The 18,822-nt window shown below is 37.0% G+C and overlaps 1 protein-coding gene across 1 annotated transcript in view; it reads left to right on the top strand.

Moving 5' to 3' along the window:
* The window catches only part of LOC150085766 (ran-specific GTPase-activating protein-like), a 130,125-nt gene that overhangs the window by 97,555 nt on the left and 13,748 nt on the right, over positions 1-18,822 (top strand). The window contains exon 5 of the mRNA XM_090373471.1: positions 5,674-5,775. Coding sequence (XP_090229597.1) covers positions 5,674-5,775 — 102 coding nt within the window. The remainder of the gene's footprint in view (positions 1-5,673; positions 5,776-18,822) is intronic.

Here is an 18,822-nt window from a genome sequence, read left to right as displayed (position 1 = left end):
CACCATTCGCAAAAAGACAGATACAAAGCCAATATAATGCACGCAGTAATATAGTGGAATTGTTGAGGTTTCCACAGTAACATCAATGACAGTCGTGACTTAATCGATAAATATCATCCAGGTGTCTGCCTTCGAGAAACTAACCTAACTCTGCATGTAAACATAGCAATGAACTGTTACGGAACCTATAGAGAAGACAGATTTCCTTCCAATGGAGCTCATGGTGGAGTGGCTATTTTAATTGACTCCAGAATTCCGTGTAAACGCCTCCAACTACAAACATCTTTGGAAGCAGTTGCAGTAAGAGTCTCAATCCAGTTTACATTCTCACTGGTCTCACTCTACCTTCCCCCAAATCAAGAGTATGCATATGCTTATCCAGAAGCATTAGTAACCCAGCTTCTCTCCCCCCCCCCCCCTGTATCATGAGAGATTTAAATGGACAAAATCCCCTGTGGTGATCTCGCTGACAAAACAAACATGGTAAATTGATTGAAAAACTATTGGAAGAGCAAAATCTCTCGCTCCTTAACACTGGAGTTGAGACATATCCATTTGCACACTGGAATAGCCTCTTCAATTGATATCTCCATATGCTCACCCGTCCTGTATCCACTTATAGACAATCTTGAATAATCCTCTTAATAGTGACCATCTCCCTGTGGTCTGAAAAATATTAACAAATGATGTTACACGATGGCCAAAAAAAATGGAGATTCCATAAAGCTGACTGGACAAAATACAGGGCACTTGTGGCAATAGATAAACAAATAATCACCACTCAGCCTATAGACAATGCCATAACACATGCCACAGCATCGTGGAATGAAGAATGCAGTATAGCCAAGAGAGAAAAGAATACCGCTTGGAATCTCTTCCGAAAGTATCCCACCTCCATAAATCTCAAATTTTAAAAAATCTAGAGCCAGATATATTCAGTGTAGGCATAGAAAGGAATCATGGATGCGTTTTCCCTCCATAATGAACAAAAATACAGATACCCATGTTATATGGAACAAAATCAGAAAACTTAATGGGAAATTTCTTTGTTCCAATTCTACTAATAAACTGGAATGGACAGGAGCCAGTAACTCAAAGGAAATAGCAAACATACTTGCAGTTACTTTTGCAAATATATCAGCATATATCCCATCCTTTTAGAAAACAAAAACTGTAGTTGAAAAACACAAACTAAACTTTAATACCCAGCCAACAACTCCCATATAATTGGCCTTTCAACGTAGAAGAATTGCAAAAGGCTCTGGCTAAGTCGATGAAGAGTGCAACAGAACTCAGTGGGATTCACTATGAAATAATCCAACAACTTAGTCAAAAATCTACATTACTAAAAGACATTACTTGTACTATATAATAGAATTTATATGGAAAACTATTATCCAAACGCCTGGCGTAACTCCCTTGTAATTGCCTTCCCTAAACCTGGCAAAGATCATACAATCCCCACAAATTATTGACCAATAGCTCTAACAAGTGGGGAAACCCTGGAGAAAATGGTGACAACCAACTAACCCAGTTCTTGGAAACGTGTAACTTACTAAACACAAATCAGTATGGCTTCGGTAAAAATAGATCATCTCTTGCAATGATCAAACCACAGTTTAAACAATAGAATTGTGGACTAAAAAAATTGATACATGAATATCACAACAAAAAACAATGGCCATACATTTCTGTAGAAAGTGAAAAATGCACCCAGATCCAGAAATAAGACTAGAAAACCAGCTGATACCTCTAGCAAATAGTATTCATTTCCTTGGCCTGATTCTCGATAAAAAAACTTTTTGGAACATATACCTCCGAATAACCTGTCAAAAAAAAAATTAAATATTGTCAGAGTTCTTTCTGCAATGAAGTGGGGAGCTGATCGGTTCACACTACTTCACCTATACCGTGCTATAATCACATCAAGACTAGACTATGGAGCCCCTGTGTATAGCTTGTGTAGACCAATATCATCAAATGGCTTGATTCCATACATCATAGTGCCTTATGCTTTTCCTTAGGGGCATACAGACCATCGCCTGTACAAAGCTTATATGCGGAGACCCACGAACCTTCACTATATCTCCGGAGGTAAATGCTGCTATTAAACTATGCTATTAAAATCTGAAGTCTTCCTCATCATCATACTTGGCAGTATCTCTTCAGTCCATAGTGGGAGATCCTCTACAGCAATAAACCCATAGTAAATAAACCAGCTGGAATACGACTAAAAGAAATAGTTTCAAAATGGGGCCTATGCTTTGACAACGTACATGAGGATAATAGCATAAGCATTCCACCATTGTTACACTTTCACACCTAACTGTGACACTTATTTTCAATAGTGGGGTAAAAGCACTCTGGCAAATGTCAGCATAATGCTCTCCAACGAAAGTAGACTCCATAACCCATCCTTCACCAGATACATGCTCAAAAGCAAAAGTAGGCAAGTAAATTTCTTTTTGATTCCAGGACATGCAGACATTGATGGCAATGGAAGTGCTGATCGAGCAGCAAAAAATCCTACAAATACAAACATAAGGCTTTATAAAGTCCCACATTTTGATTATATACCTATCATAAAACAGATTCTCAACACTAAGTGGTCACAAATCTGGCAAAATGAACTAAACAATAAACTGCTTCAAATAAAACACGAACTTCAGCAATGGACTTAGTTTCCCTAAGAATCGGCACGAAGAAGTCATTCTAACAAGACTGCAAATTGGACATACACATCTTACATACTTGTATTTACTCACAAAAGCAAATCCTCCAGAATGGCACGACAATCAACCTTCCATCTCCCTGTAAATATTCAGGATTCCCTGACTATCAAAATCCTAGGCAATAACTCCAACATTGAAAATATATTTACTTATTTAAAACTAATAGGATATTTTAGCCAGATATAAACCAAAATTAAGGAACGTCATTGTCACTAATATTCATTGATAGGCACAATATGGTCAAAGTTGCTTTTGCGCCAAAAAAAAAAAAATCCAACAACAATCAACCAACTTCAGTCAGATCTCCCCATTGTAGCACTGCAGTTTGCAGAACTGAAGCCTTTCTAGGTAAGAACACCCTTTTGTTCCCTTCACCAAATTGGTTGCCCTTCTCTGCATCTGGTCCAGCAGATATACATCCTGAGGTGAGGCCTCCAGTCCTGTATAAAGTACTCGGGATGTGGCCTAACCATGACCTTATACAAAGGGATGATCACCCCCTTGTCACTGCTTTTTTTTTTTTTTTTTTTTTTTTTTTTTGATAGTTGTTGGCGCATCGGCTTCTGTGGCCATATTGCACCTCCCAAGGTTTTTGCAGTACTTTGATCCAAGCCCGAGGCGGGAATCGAACCCGCGACCTTTGGGTTGCCGGGCAGGTACTTTACCCACTCGGCTAGCCCGGTCGGCCTTGTCACTGCTAGCAAAGTTTCTGTATATGATTAACAAAACCCCATGTGCTGTCTGACTGCACAATTACCCCCAGGTCCTTTTCACTCTCTACTACCCTATGTGTAATGCCACACAGTTGATAAGGTACTCTTGGGTTATTACTACCCATGAGCAGTACCTTATATTTGTCAGTGTTAAAACTTCAACTACCATTTCTCAGCCCATCAACCCAGTTTTCCTAGATTTTGCTGCAGTAGCTCACATTGATGACTGTCATTAACCAGCCTGTCAACCTTTTTGTATGTAACATCTGCAAACTTAACTTAAGCCTGACATTATACCTTCATCAATATCATTGATAAATATTGAAAACAACAATGGACTCAGCACTAAACCTTGAAACTGCTAATAATAGTACTCCACGAAGTGCAGTGCCCATTGATAACTGCTTTCTATTTTCTACTTAACCATCCCTTTATTGATAGCAGTAACTTCTCCTTAATGCCACATTACTCTAGTTTGTACAGTAGTCTTATATGCAACAGTATCAAAAGCTTTCCTGAAAACCAAGTATATGATGTCAATATTATTTTTTGCCTCCAGTTCCTTGGCAACTGCATCACAGAAACCTATCAGATTGGTTAGACAAGAGTGCTCCTTGACAATTCCATGCTGTGATTGTAGTATAATTGCATGATTGTTCAAATGGTTTTGCATAGCTTCTTTAGCCCTGGAACAGACATTAAGCTAACAGGTCTGCAATTACTCATTTACCTTTTGAAACCCTTTATTAATTGGGGATATATTCACACATATCGGGTCCATTGGGACTTCCCCTGAATCGAAGGATTTGTGTATAATTGTGGCTAAGGGTTTGCTTACCTCCTTTGCTGCCTCCCTTAATATAATTGGAATGATTCCATCTGCCCTAGTTGCCTTTATTTTTTTTTTCATCCTCAACAATTTCTCCTCCACTTTCCTTTCAGTTATATCATTTATCTCCTTATTAGAGTTTGATAAACTTCTGGCATCCCCTACCCTAAAGTATTCTTTGTGTGTGAATGCAGATGCAAAAAAACCTATTCAATTTGTCCACAACCTGAGCAGGGGCATCAAAAAACAATTAACCTGTAGTTATCAAGTGGCTCAATGTGATTCAACCCCTTCTTTCTACTGTTAATATAAGCAGAGAAGCCTTTGCTGTTTTTCTTTGTCAGAGACTTTTCATAATGTGCCTTAGCTTGCCTAACCTGCTTTGTGACTTGATTGCATTCTAATTTATATCTACCTTAAGCTTCTTGTATCACCTGATAATTTATATTCATTGCATGAATGCACTTTTCTTCTCTGCCATCTTTTCTTCTCCTCCACTTTCCTTTCAGTTATATCATTTATCTGCTTATTAGAGTTTGATAAACTTCTGGCATCCCCTACCCTAAAGAATTCTTTGTGTGTGAATGTAGATGCAAAAAACCTATTCAATTTGTCCACAACCTGAGCAGGGGCATCAAAAAACAATTAACCCATAGTTATCAAGTGGCCAAATTCATCTGCATTCAAAAAATGGCAGAAAGAAATGCATTTGAGGAGGACAATGTCTTGAAAACAACATCAAAAATTAAAAATAAGTATGCCAGCAGGTCTCCTGTTTAAAAAAAAATAAAATAACGGCGGGGGAGTGCATTTGGAATCAATAGATCGGAGAACCAGGCACAATGGACAGAAAGTCCCTCTAGAGCCTTAATGTTACTGCATTGGGGATGCATAGAAAGGCTGATTATTTCGCCACAGATCTGTGTTGAACTATGAAATCAGACCATAAAAAGTAATGTTATTTTTGATTAAATTGATCTTGGCTCTCCCTGAGTAAAAGAAGACTAAACTTGCACCTCAACTGCAGCCCCAGATGCTGAATTAAATGGTAGAACTCCAGTTATTTGTAACACTATTAATACAGTAATATCTTCATTGTTGTGGAAGTTCAATCTTGCAGCTATGCTTGTGTAGAGTACAAGTCTTGTTTACAGCATCACTAACAAGACAAGTGTTATAAAAGTGTCAAGAGTTCAAGCTGTGTGGTTTCTTGCAGCACATCTAGCTAATTGTAGCCTCTCATGAAACAGATGTAGACGAGAAAATTTGCAAAGTTCTAGAATAGAAATTCTATATCCTGGATCATCTAAACTTTTTTCTTAAAAGCTTTCTTAGAAGTATATTAAGTAACTATAATGAAATATAAACATGTATTACATATCAAGTATTGATGTTTCAGATGCTCAGAAATTTAAAGCTGCCTTTGAAGATGCAAAGAAAGTGGCAATTTTGGATCAAAATTCAAAGTTTGACGGGCATACAGAGGAGAATGATATTCCAGGTTAGTTTAATAGTTTCATATTTAACACAAGCAGTATACCAGTGTTTTCACACAGGTGAAAACAATGTGTGGATCGTAGCATATTCAAACAATGTGTAAATGTATGCATGTGTACCTCTGTGAATGGCCCGTGCCATTCACAGAGGTGACTGGTTGTCGCTTTAGTGGATGGTACAGGCACACAGTAATATAGTAATTTGCTACACTTGTGGAAATCCTGTTTTCAGGCGACTAAGCTCTCCTACTAGAGCAATTGAATTTTTTTTCCAACTTTTCTCATGAAAAGTTGCTTGGTGGTCACCTAATTAGTTTGCTCCCCCCCCTCCTTTTTTTTTTAATTATGAAATCTCTTCCACTAATCTAACTAACATTTGACCACAATGTTACCTGCAACTGATGTCTCATAACTTGGCTCTTCACTCTTCAGTTGCTGAAACATTCAGGAACTGAGTACAGGCAACTCTCGGTTTACAAATGAGTTCCATTCCAAGATGTTCGTTATACGTTTTGCTCGTTATGTGTGTCTTGCATTCCTGAGCTTTTACGATACGTATCATATATGTTAGCAGCCATTTTAAAGCATTAAAATGATGTACTAAACGTTGAATGGTCTATACCAGTGGTGTCCAACCTTTTCCCGTATGGGGGTTAGTGTTAAATTTGTGAAAAATTGTGAAAAAATTGTCACATTTTCTATATCTTTTTACTTGTAAAAGGAAGTTTCTATTTTCATGTTACCGTTTTTTTCTTTTCAAGCTATATAGAATAGAATCTTTAATTGCAGCATGATATACATACAATTAGTCCTGTCACGGCATGGTGGTGCCAGGGGTTTACAAAACATTTACAAAAGAGATACACATGAGAAAAACAAAGTTACATCAGATTATTGGAAGGCAACAAAGCACAGTTTTACATTTTCAGTTCTACGGGGATTTCCTTCCTGTATTTTTTATTGTTGACCACTTCTTGGAGGTCCCCGTCGATGGCTTGCAGTGATGGCAACATTTGCTTTGGCAGGTATCTGCCGGTTATAGTTTGCTAGCAGCTGTGCTGAAGACCGGAGATAAGGGGGAGGAATGTGCCAAGGGCAGTGAGCCCAGATATAAAAAATATAATTTTTTTTTTGCATTTTGGGAATTTGCATTTTTTTATATATAAAAAAAAATGCCAATTCCCAGCACTTTTATGTGCAACAAATCTGTCAGTGATTTGTTTTTTAGATTTTATTAAAATTATAAAAATATGACTTAATTTTTTTTTTTTAGATACTTTATTTTTGTTTGAAATACTTCACTTTTGTTTGAAATACTTCACTTTTGTTTTAAAAAAATACTTTACTTTTGCTTTTAAATGCTCATTTTAAAAAATTTACAACCTGAAAAGGATCACTGCTTTTCAATATTAAGGTGAATAAACAAATATAATGATAAAGCTAAAATTTTATTAAGTACAATACACAATAACATTTACTGGACAAAACTTAACATTTAATGAGATGATTGAGGCTGGATATTTTTAAATAATTATTCAAAATTTGGTTGCAAATTTGTGATGCAGTCTCGATACATAATGAAGATTATGTCCTGATGGTATTTCCCGATGGAGCTCCAGGTCCTGATGGTATTTCTCCACTTGTTCTCAAAACCTGTGCTCCTGAACTTAGTCCTGTTTTATGCCACCTTTATTCACTTTTTTATTCCAAAGGTGTTTTTCCTTCTGCTTGGAAATTTGCTCATATCCAGCCAGTTGCTAAAAAGGGTGACAAATCCCTCCCATCCAATTACTTCTACTCTTTCTAAAGTAATGGAGAAATCACTTAACCACCAACTCTTAAACTATCTAGAAACCTTCTGTCTGATCAACGATCAGCAGTATGAATTCCGTCAGTGTCGATCCACAGGTGATATTCTTACCTGTGTTACCAATTTATGGACAAATTGGATGGAAAAGCTCAATGAAACACAAACAGTTGCTCTTGACATCTCAAGGGCTTTCCATCGTGTTTGGCTTAAAGATCTTCTAAACAAGCTTCCATCTTATGGTTTTCCAATTGGTTATCCAGTTTTCTCTCTGCTTGCTCACTTAGGGTGATGGTAGATGGCTCTCTGTCTTCTAACTTCTCCACTAATTCTGGCATCCCCCAAGGTTTAGTTCTCCCCACTGTTTTCCTCTTGTATATTAATGACCTTCTTTACCAAAAATCCTATCCATAGTTTTTCCAATGATAGCACATTGCATTCCAATTTTCATTTTGAGAAACCTTGCCCTGCTCAATCAGCTTCAACTTCTCGAATATCCACTATCAATTCCTTAAATGCTGATCTCCAGGTAATTCTCCAGTGGGGCAAAGACAACTTAGTTGATTTCAATCCTTCTAAAACTCAGTTCTGTCTTATCTCGCAAAAGGATTCTTCTGCTCCTATGCTTATCTTTGGTAACACTTCGATTTCTAGGCAAGATTATATATTTCTTTTGGGAATTACCCTGACTTCTAATTTCTCTTGGCACAAGCACATTAGAATTTTCCTCTGCATCTAAAAAACTTGTTTTTCTTTTCCTCTCGGTGTTACTTTTCTTCGAAAACAGCTGTTCACTCTGTACAAATCGCAAATCCACCCTACCATGGAACATTGTTCCCACATCTGTGACGGTGCCCTCTAAACCTTCCTTCATATGTATTTCCTGGATATTACGGTGTATTGTACAGAAGTTCAAGTCTAATGTCAACAAATATCTTCTTTCATCTTCTCAACCTCCAACCCATGCAGGGTACTATAGGTTCTAATACCTCTCGAGTTTGGGGGTTTCATAAAAAAAAAAAAAAAAATGCTCATCTGTTATTCTGTTTCTTTTTAAATATTTATTTGATTTTACGAGTGAAAAAAATCTGCTTGCAAACATACGTTGATCCGAACAAAGTAGCCATTTTCATGGCATTTTCTTTTATTAGCAGAAAATCTTCAGATGGGAAAGCCTTGTAGAATTCAAATAGTTTATTTTTGCAGTCTATATACTTATTTTTGAATCATATTTTTGCTTGAAGATCAATCATTTCAAGTTGTAATCTGGGATTGTAGTTTTCAGCCATAGAAGTTAATGGGTTCTCAAACAAAAGCTTGTTTTTTCTTGGGATTTTATATCAAAGTTGACTTTCAAACTTGTCCAAAAGTAATTGTAATAACGAAAGGCAACGGTTCTTTGGAAATGTGTTTCTCCTTTAGCTCAGTACAACATTCAAAGTGAACTAAATTGTCTTACACAACTGGGATTTAAATAATAACAACTTATTCTGAAATGATTTGATGTCACCAAACAAATCAGACCAATTTTCCTTTCCCTTGTAGTTTTAAATTAAGAGCATTTCAATGACTAGAAATGTATGTATGAATTGCAAGATCAAACAGCCACTCCATATTTGATAGTTGTTTTATTGGTTTCAACAGCCACATTAAGGCCAAGTGATCTTGTTACAGTTGAAATAACCACAATCATAACGTGTTGGAGATCCACTACTTTCCCATAAAGAGCTTCTTGATGCACAATGCATTGAATTCCAATCCTAGTTTCAGCTCCGACATCTATCATTTTCTTGGTTATTCTGCCCATAAGCCCAATGATTTTGCCAATCATATTTTTTGCACCGCCAGTTGTTGACTCCTACCAGGTTTTTAATATTTAATCCTAACTTTACTATAGATTGGCAAAAAATTTCAAAAAGATTTTCACCTGTAGTTCCGCGCATACTCTGTAGATCAGCTAAATCTTCAGTTGGGCTGTGTCATTTACATCAGTATTGTCATCCATTGCCACACTAAAATATTTTATTTGTTTTCCAAAAGTTGTCTGAACAATTCTTTCCGATGTCATCTACTCTTCGCATAATTGTTTGTCGAGACAAATAATGTGTTGTATCATTGTTCGTTTCTCCGGACAGATTTCTTCCACAACTTTTAACGAACAAATTCACCATCATTGATTGGTTTACTTTCAAAGGCGATCAAATGTGCAACTTGATAACTGGCACATACAGCAGATAAATTTCTTGACTGATACGTTTTTAGTATGTTTTGTTATTTTCTTAATTTGTTTTGTAACTTTGAACACTTTTTGCAGCACTCCTTTATGTTGAACATAAGATTTATGATTGGAATCAGTGTCGTTTTAAATTATATTCTTTAAAAACTCACACAATCTCCTGACACACAAAACACTGCTTTTTCGTGGTAATCAATGAAGAAATAGTCTTCAGTCCACCTTGGATCAAAAACACGAAACTCCAAATCGATTTTCCACTTTTGGAACATTTTTAAGAATGATTTTTTTAATTTAATACAAATTAATAATTAATTCAATGCAATGAACAAGCTATATTAAAACAGCTAACTGTATTTAGCGTACATATGACTGCACTGAACCACACATACATGTTTGATACAGTCGAGCTGGATGCTGCATGCCTGTACACGCAGTGGCGATAGTTTACTTTCCTTGCGGGCCTTATAAAAATTATTCACGGGCCATAAGTTGGGCACCACTAGTCTATACAATACGTTTTATTATAATGTATGTATGCATTATGATTTATCATTTACAATACATATTTTAAAAAAAGAAAAGGATAAAAAACAAGATATCGTACTTTTTAATTTTAATTAAAAACATAGTTACAAAATAGAAATAAAGAAAATGAGTACTAAAATAATATATGTACTGTACATACATATGTATTCAACTTTTACTCATCAATATCTTCATAGGAGTTCAATATTTTCCACATAAGTGACACTAGGTGCAGATGAGGTAGATGGAAGGGTGCCAATAATGAAGAAACAGCTGGGTTTTCCACTTTTTTAAAATATGTTTTTATAGAAGATTGCACAGTTAATTTCTTTTTATCTTTCAAAATCTCATTGTAGCATACTAGACAGTCATAAATGCCTCTTCACTTTTGCAATTCTTTCCAATTTGCATCTTCTTTTTCAAAGATTGTCAACCCCTTAGAAATTGATTTAAAAGCTGCAGCCATTTTCTGCCTTATAAATGTTCTGGGAGGCTGTGGAATATCAGATTCTTCTGTTACTTCAGAATTTAGATGCATCTCTAACAGTGTCTATAAAACATATTCAGGCCACACCTAGAGTACTGTATACAGGTCTGGAGGCCTCATTTCAAGAAGGATGTAGAGCTGCTGGAACGAGTACAGAGAAGGGCAACAAGATTAGTGAATGGAACAAAGGGGTGCTCTTACGAAGAAAGGCTTAAGTTTTACAAATTACAGTGTCTGGAGACTAGGCACCAGCGAGGTGATCTGATAGAGGTGTATAAAGCCTTGAATGGTTTGAGCATGCTCAATGCTGATGGGATTCTTCCTCTCGCTCAGAATAATCACCTGAGAAGGCATAAATTCAAATTGAGGAAAGACAGATGTAGGATAGACGTGCGGAAATTTGCCTTTAGCCAGCGAGTGGTTGGTTGGTGGAACAGACTTCCATCCCTTGTCGTGGAAGTTGATAGCCTAAATAAGTTTAAGGCTCAGCTGGACAGGTATTTTGAACGAACAGAGGGGTGAAGTGGAAGTGGGTTTTTTTTTTTTTGGCTGATGCTGCATAAGCTTGCCTTCTTGCATCAAATGCCTCTACTAATGCTAATGCTAAACAACTGACCATGTCTATTGTTGTGCAATGCAAAAGATCGGTAGTGCATTTTTTGCTGTGTGTTCGCAGTGCTGCTGTTATCCATTTCAGGTATCTTTGCGACTGGAAGAGAAAGGGATGGGGAAGCTTCCCTTTCCCAGAACCTAAGTGAACCAACAGTTGACCATCCAAGATAACCTAGGCAACGCAAGTGATGATCGTATTATATTATGATAGGGGGAATCACCTCAATCCCACGAGAAAACATTCTATTATTAACCAAGAACAGTTCAGTATAATTTTCATATAATAATTTTCTGATAATTATTGTAATAAATTTAAGTTTATTTAAATCTTAAAATTATGTTTACTATACATTGGGCTTTTAGTTTTATAAGGAGCTCTATTGGAAACTTTAAGAAATTTTGAATGAATTGGGACGTTTATTATAGTGAATGTTTGTAATTTGAACGTTTGTAAACCAAATATTGCCTGTAATATGCAATTACAGTGGATTTTGCTGCCAGAATTAAATTAGTATTTATCCTTGAGCAAAGTAAAATAAAAATGAGGTGGTATTTCCTATTGCCAAATACCCAAATAACATATATAAGAATAATTTGAGGGGAAAAAAAAAAGTAGTACATTCAAAAAGTTCTTGGGATCACACACTGATATTTAAATGATTTATGCTACAGTCATAAGACTTTGTGAGGCATTGTTGACCTTGGTGTGCAGGCATGCTAAGTGGGAACTGGCTCAACCGCTTCACTGCAGTTTAAGCAGTGTTCTAACATCAAGTTCTTCGTTAAGCTTGGGAAAAGTGCTATAGAGACACTGTAGGCATTACAGAAAGTTTATGGAAATGACATTTTGACGAAAAGAGCAGTTTATGAATGATTTTAATTGGTTTAAAAATGGACAGGAAATACTGGGAGATGAACCTCGCTGTGCATGCCCTTCATCTTCAGAAAACAACAAACATGTCTGGAACGTGAGGGAACTTGAGTGCAGTGATAGGCGAATGATTGTTATCATTGCTCATGAACTTGGATTGTCTCTAGGCTTAGTACATAATCTTACAAAGATTTAGGATACATCGCAATGCAAAGTTTGTTCCTCACTTGCCAACACACACACACACACACACACACACACACACACACACACACACACACACACACACACACACACACAGTGATGGTAGTTAAGCAGTTCTTGGCTGCAAAAAAAAAATTGTAGTCCTCCCTACTCTCTCGACCTTGTATGGTCTGACTTCTGGCTGTTCTGTAAACTCTGAAAATGAGGCTTCAGGGTCATCATTTTGCTACAGTGGATGGCATTAAAGAAAATGGCAAAGTTACCCTATATGCCATAATAAAAAAACAACAAGACTATTTTAGACAATGTTTCAAAGCGTGGGAAGACTTGCTTGTGTGCATTGATACATGCAGAAGGACGGTACTTTGAAAGTGAGGAAGTTAGTAAACCGAACTGTTCACTCGATAAACTTTTATAGTAAAATTCCATTCCCACTCTGTATAATTTGATATAGAGTGGTAACTTTTTGAATATTCCTTATATATATATAAATTCACAAATGAAATGCCTATCCTCTTTACTGTTTGTTATTTATTTGTATGGAGCGAGACACTGATACCCTTCAAACTGGGGATTAGCTTTATTCTAATTTGGAATCTTCCCCCAACAGTAATTTTGTTTTAAATACCGGGGATCTGCATTATCTGATTATAATTGGTTCCAGAAAATTCCACTTAAAACGGTGATCAAATTTGCGTAATGTGTATTATGAACTTGTACATAATATACTTGTAACTGGATTGAAGGAACTGAAAAATGAAACAATTATTTTATTAGACATTTTTATTATGGTGTGTTGAACAATGTAAGGTTAAGTAAAGTTTATTGAAGTTACACTATTTTTCAGTTTTATGAGTAAAGAAAGAATCCCCCCCCCCCCCCAGTATTTTTTTCAGGTAACATTGTGTCATAGCATTTAGCTGTCTTTAACTTCACATTTAACTTTTGCTGCAGGATCATGAAGAGGATCATTCTCACAAAAATATCAAGTGCTTGGTCAATTTCTCAAGGGCTTCCTTTAATTTTCAAATCCTAACTGTGAGGACTTTGGTACTGGGGGCACTCTGTACTATTATATATTTCTAGTTTCATGTCGAAATTTCAGCAGTAGTTGCAGTCCATATGCTGTTTGCAACCCAACTCCCACCCTTGCATCACTGCATTCATATATTTATTAAAAGGACACAGAATAAGCATTATTTATTTTCTTCTAATTATTTATATAAGTTTATCAAGTGGAAATCTGCTGTACACAAAACAGTGAAAGGAGTGAAGGTGGAGTTGCGTTTCTGGTCCATAAAGATTTAAAAAACAACATTTTGGAATTCAAAAGTACATCACCAAGGGTGTCAAGAATAATATTCAAGATTTCTAGGTTATAATGATTTATGCACCAACATCGAGCCATGATGATGAAGAGGTTGAAGAAATGTACACCGAAATTGAGTCTTCTAGATGACCAGAAAACCTACTACACTATTATTATGGGGGACTTCAATGCTAAGGTTGGAAAAAGACAAAACAGTGCAGAAAGGGAAACTATAGGAAATTTTGGAATTTTGAAAGAAATGAAAGAGGTGAAAGGCTTGTGGAATTTGCAGAATCTCAAGGATTGTCAGTAATGAACACCTTTTTTCAAGAAAAGAATGAACAGAAAGTGGACATGGAGGAGTCCAAATGGATTACCAACTAATGAAATTGACTTCATCCTCACTAACAGAAGATATATCATGAATGATGTTACCCTCCTGAATAAGGTAAATGTTGGAAGTGATTACAGAATGGTAAGATGTACACTTGATATTGATAAAGGAAAGGAAAAAAACTGACTCGAGTAAATAATACAAAGGTCTTTGAGATAACAGAAGAGGAGAAAGGGCAGTATGTACTGGAACTGAAGAACAAGTTTGAGCTTCTGCAGATTGCTCAGGACCAAGATATCGACGAGGAATATTACAGCTTTCTGAAAGTGATAAAGCCCAAGAAACCTATAGGTAAAATGAAATCCAAAGAAGAAAAAATCAGTGAAGAAACACTTGTATGATGAACTGAAGGCAACAAATGAAGAGCAAGTTAAGCACTGACAAGGAGAAAATTGAGTATATTGATGAGTTATACAAAGCCATTATGCAAAACACAAGAAAAGTAGAACTAGCATTAAGGGAAAACAAAGGACTTAAATCAGCAGCCATGAGCAGTAATACAGAAAGACAAATGATACTGAAACTGAAGAATAGTGATGGTGTACTTATAAATAGCAGAGAAAGCATAATTCAAAGAGCAGAAGACTACTATAGAGAATTATACAAGGAGTGAGGGTATGATGCCAGCAGTGGGGAAGATGGATCGCAAATTAGCAACACATACGACATATCCGATATTCTTCCTGATGAGGTAGAACATGCATTGAAGAAAATGAAGAATCAGATAGCCCCGGGGAAGATGAAGTTACTGTAGAGTTGTTAAAATTGGGAGGAAGAGACATAACACAAAAACTGGCGAGGCTCTTCACAAAGTGCATTAAAAGAATCTTGACGTCTAAGGAGTGGAATAATGCAATCATAATTTTGCTGAGTAAAAAAGGAGATAAATCAGTAATTGGAAAATATAGACCAATTAGCTTGTTATCCGACATCTACAAGTTGTTCACAAGGGTCATTACTAAACTAGAAAGAACACTTGATGAGAATCAACCGAAAGAGCAAGCTGGCTTTAGGACAGGATTCTCAACTATGGATCACCTTCACATAATATCACAGCTAATGGAGAAAGCAAATGAATATTAAACACCATTATGCCTGGCATTTGTGGACTATGAAAAGGCATTTGACTCCATACAGCATAAGGCAATGTTTCGGGCACTGGAAAAACAAGGCATAGATACCCCATATATTATGATTTTGAAGAAAATATGGGAGAATGCTACCTCCTTTATTGGACTAGACAAAGACAGTAGGAAATTTAAAATCGAGAAAGAAGTTCGACAAGGAGACACAATATCTCCGAAGCTGTTTACTGCTGCCCTTGATGAAGCTTTCAGTAGATTAGACTGGTCGCAGAAAGAAGTCCAATGTGAATGGAGAGTACCTAAACCATTTACAATTTGCAGATGACATTGTGGTCATAAGCCACGATCCCAAAGAATTAGAGGAAAATCTTAATAGTTAGCATTAGTAGAGGCATGTGATGCAAGAAAGCAAGCTTATGCAGCATCAACCAAAAAAAAAAAAAAAAACTTCCACTTCACCCCTCCGTTCGTTCGAAATACCTGTCCAGCTCGGCCTTAAATTTATTTAGGCTATCAACTTCCACAACAAGGGAGGGGAGGAGTCTGTTCCACCAACCAACTACCCGTTGGCTAAAGGAAAATTTCCGCACATCTATCCTACATCTGTCTTTCCTCAATTTGAGTTTATGCCCTCTCAGGTGATTATTCTGAGAAAGAGGAAGAATCCCATCAGCATGGGATTCTTTCTCCTTGAATGGTTTGAGCATGCTGAAACCATTCAAGGCTTTATACACCTCTATCAGACCACCTCGCTGGTGCCTAGTCTCCAGACACTAATTTACAAAACTTAAGCCTTTCTTCGTTAGAGTAACCCTTTGTTCCGTTCACTAATCTTGTTGCCCTTCTCTGTACTCGTTCCATCAGCTCTACATCCTTCTTGAAATGAGGCCTCCAGACCTGTATACAGTACTCAAGGTGTGGCCTGACCATTGCCTTATACAAGGGAATAATCACCTCCTTATCCCTGCTAGAAAAATTCCTGTATATCATTGACAAGACACCATGAGCTACTCTTGCAGCCCATCTGCACTGCTCAGAGAACTTCATATCTGCCTGCACAATTACCCCCAGATCCTTTTCATTCTCTACCACTGTCAGTGTAGTACCACAGAGTTGATACATTGCTCTGGCGTTGCTGTTTCCCATATGTAGTACTTTACATTTGTCAATGTTAAACTTCATTTGCCACCTCTCAGCCCATCTGCTCAACCTTTCCAGATCCTGTTTGCAGCAGCAAAGCATCAGTAATGTCCTTAACAACCCTGCCGACCTTTGTATCGTCTGCAAACTTGGACATTAAGCTTGATATACCATCATCAATATTATTTATAAATACAGAAAACAATAATGGAACCAACACTGAACCCTGCGGGACTCCACTAATAACATTAGTCCACGATGAATAGTGTCCAATGATTACCACTCTCCCCTCAACCATAAATAACAAACTTTTATTTGTTATTTATTAAAAGGTAGTAACTTAGTAAAAAATGAAAAATAATTGCTTTGTTGAGAGTATTTCATTTTGACAATTTCATTTTTGTTGTGTATAATTAGAAAGCTTACTAGTTTTACTCCATATTCATCGTTTTTGCTCACATAGAATTCTTTTAATGTGTTTAGGTAATTTAATGCATTGGCATATTTTATTTCAGGTCACGCTGCTGTTCATCCCTTTTCAGGTTCTTCGTCTTCCTCTTACTCCACAAGTTTTTTATTGTTCAGAAATTCACTTACAATGTCCTTTACTTCACTGTTTATGCTTGCCACAGAAACATTCATCACCACACAGTGAAAAATTTCCTAGTATCCACAGCAAGCCATTAGTACAGACATATCAGCTGAATTTGCAAAGTCACTATCATACTGACTAAAACTCAAATCTATTCCTAGTTTGTGGAAGCAGTTTTTAACTGTAGTGGGGTCCCTCTGCTGCACTAATCCAAATTATAGCTTGTATTACATCTATACTTTTTCAAAGTTTTGAACGACTTTTTTATCCAAGTTTTGAATTAAGGTGTTTAAGAACGTGTCAGTATTTTACCTTAAAGTTTGCAATTATTCCTTTAACTAGGGTTGAAAAATGGATTGATATTGGGAAGGAAAAACACTGTTTTAATATCCAGTTTAATGTGTGGATAAGATGTGGCATTGTCAAGAAATGAAATAGCTTTTCAATTCTGACATATAAACTGCTTAGGGGGATACACTGACTAATAAATTAACAGTAGACACTGGAAGTGCCCATCACGCACGTACACAAAAGTACATTTAGACACTCCTTTTCCACTTTACTTCCAGTGTTTTCCCTCTAAGGCACGTTGTTTTATCTGGAACTGAGTGAACAACAAGGCCCATTTCATCAGCATTTGTTATGTTTAAATGCTGACAGAAACTTAGCAAAAGGTTTCCAAATTAACAACAATAGACTCCAGCATTCTTCACCGGGCTAAAATTTAAGCGATTCTTGCGGTACCATACGGTACTGGTCTATCAATATTATCAATATCAATATTAATTCGAACATACTGTGTGATCAAGGTCAGCGCGTCAGGATTGGATGGCAATCCAGCTGGAATTGTGATTGGATACAGAAAGATCAGTATAACTCGGCTTTCCGATATAGCCTACCTATGAGGTTATAAGATCTCCCACTATTCGACCGGGTGCCTCCGTAGCCAGGTGGGAAGGAGCAGCAGTGCGTAGCACATGCTTCTTGATTAGACCAGGGTTCGAGCCCATCACCACCGAGGATGCGGAAGGGTCAGGGAATGACCACCACATATCCCCAGAGCAATATGGTCTTAGTTGCTAATGCTCCTAAAAACCAAATAACAAACAACAACAAACAGTCTCTGGAACATGTACAATTAGCAGACGTGAAATACTGATTCCTCAAAAACCAGACCTGCTTTGCTGCTAATTGTAGGCAGTTCAACCTGACACAACTCTCCTTCAATCACCCATGTGCTAGGTATGGTATTAATTAGATATTCACTTATTAAGGGCACCTCCGTAGCCAGGTGGGAAGGAGCAGCAGTGCGTAGCACATGCTTCTTGATTAGACCAGGGTTCGAGCCCATCGCCACCGAGGATGCGGAAGGGTCAGGGAATGACCACCACATATTCCCGGAGCAATATCGCCTTAGTTGCTAATGCTCGTAAAAACCAAATAACTAATCAACTATTCGACCATCGCGCTGACATCATGCAGCCATCATGTGGTTCGACACCGTGAATCGAGATTATGGAGAATATTCTCGTATGCTTTATGCTGAGCTATCAGATGCCAGTCAGTTGATGGCATTGATATGTTGGTTGAATTCTGCGATTAACTGAGTCGACTCAGATTCACTTTTGTTTTACAAATCTTTTGACACTTGCTGAGTCAACTCATTGTATCAACTCACTCACTCTGCAAGCTAGTACACCACGTTATATTCTGTGACCTGCTAGGTGTGTTGTTTGTCTTGGTCTCCGTACAGCAGCACAAATATAATAATATTGTACATGTTGGCATTA

This window comes from Mastigoproctus giganteus, chromosome 5, assembly GCF_048544385.1.
Source record: "Mastigoproctus giganteus isolate SK-2022 chromosome 5, ASM4854438v1, whole genome shotgun sequence".
Taxonomy (NCBI): Eukaryota; Metazoa; Arthropoda; class Arachnida; order Uropygi; family Thelyphonidae; genus Mastigoproctus; species Mastigoproctus giganteus.
This window is presented reverse-complemented; position numbering and strand designations above follow the sequence as displayed.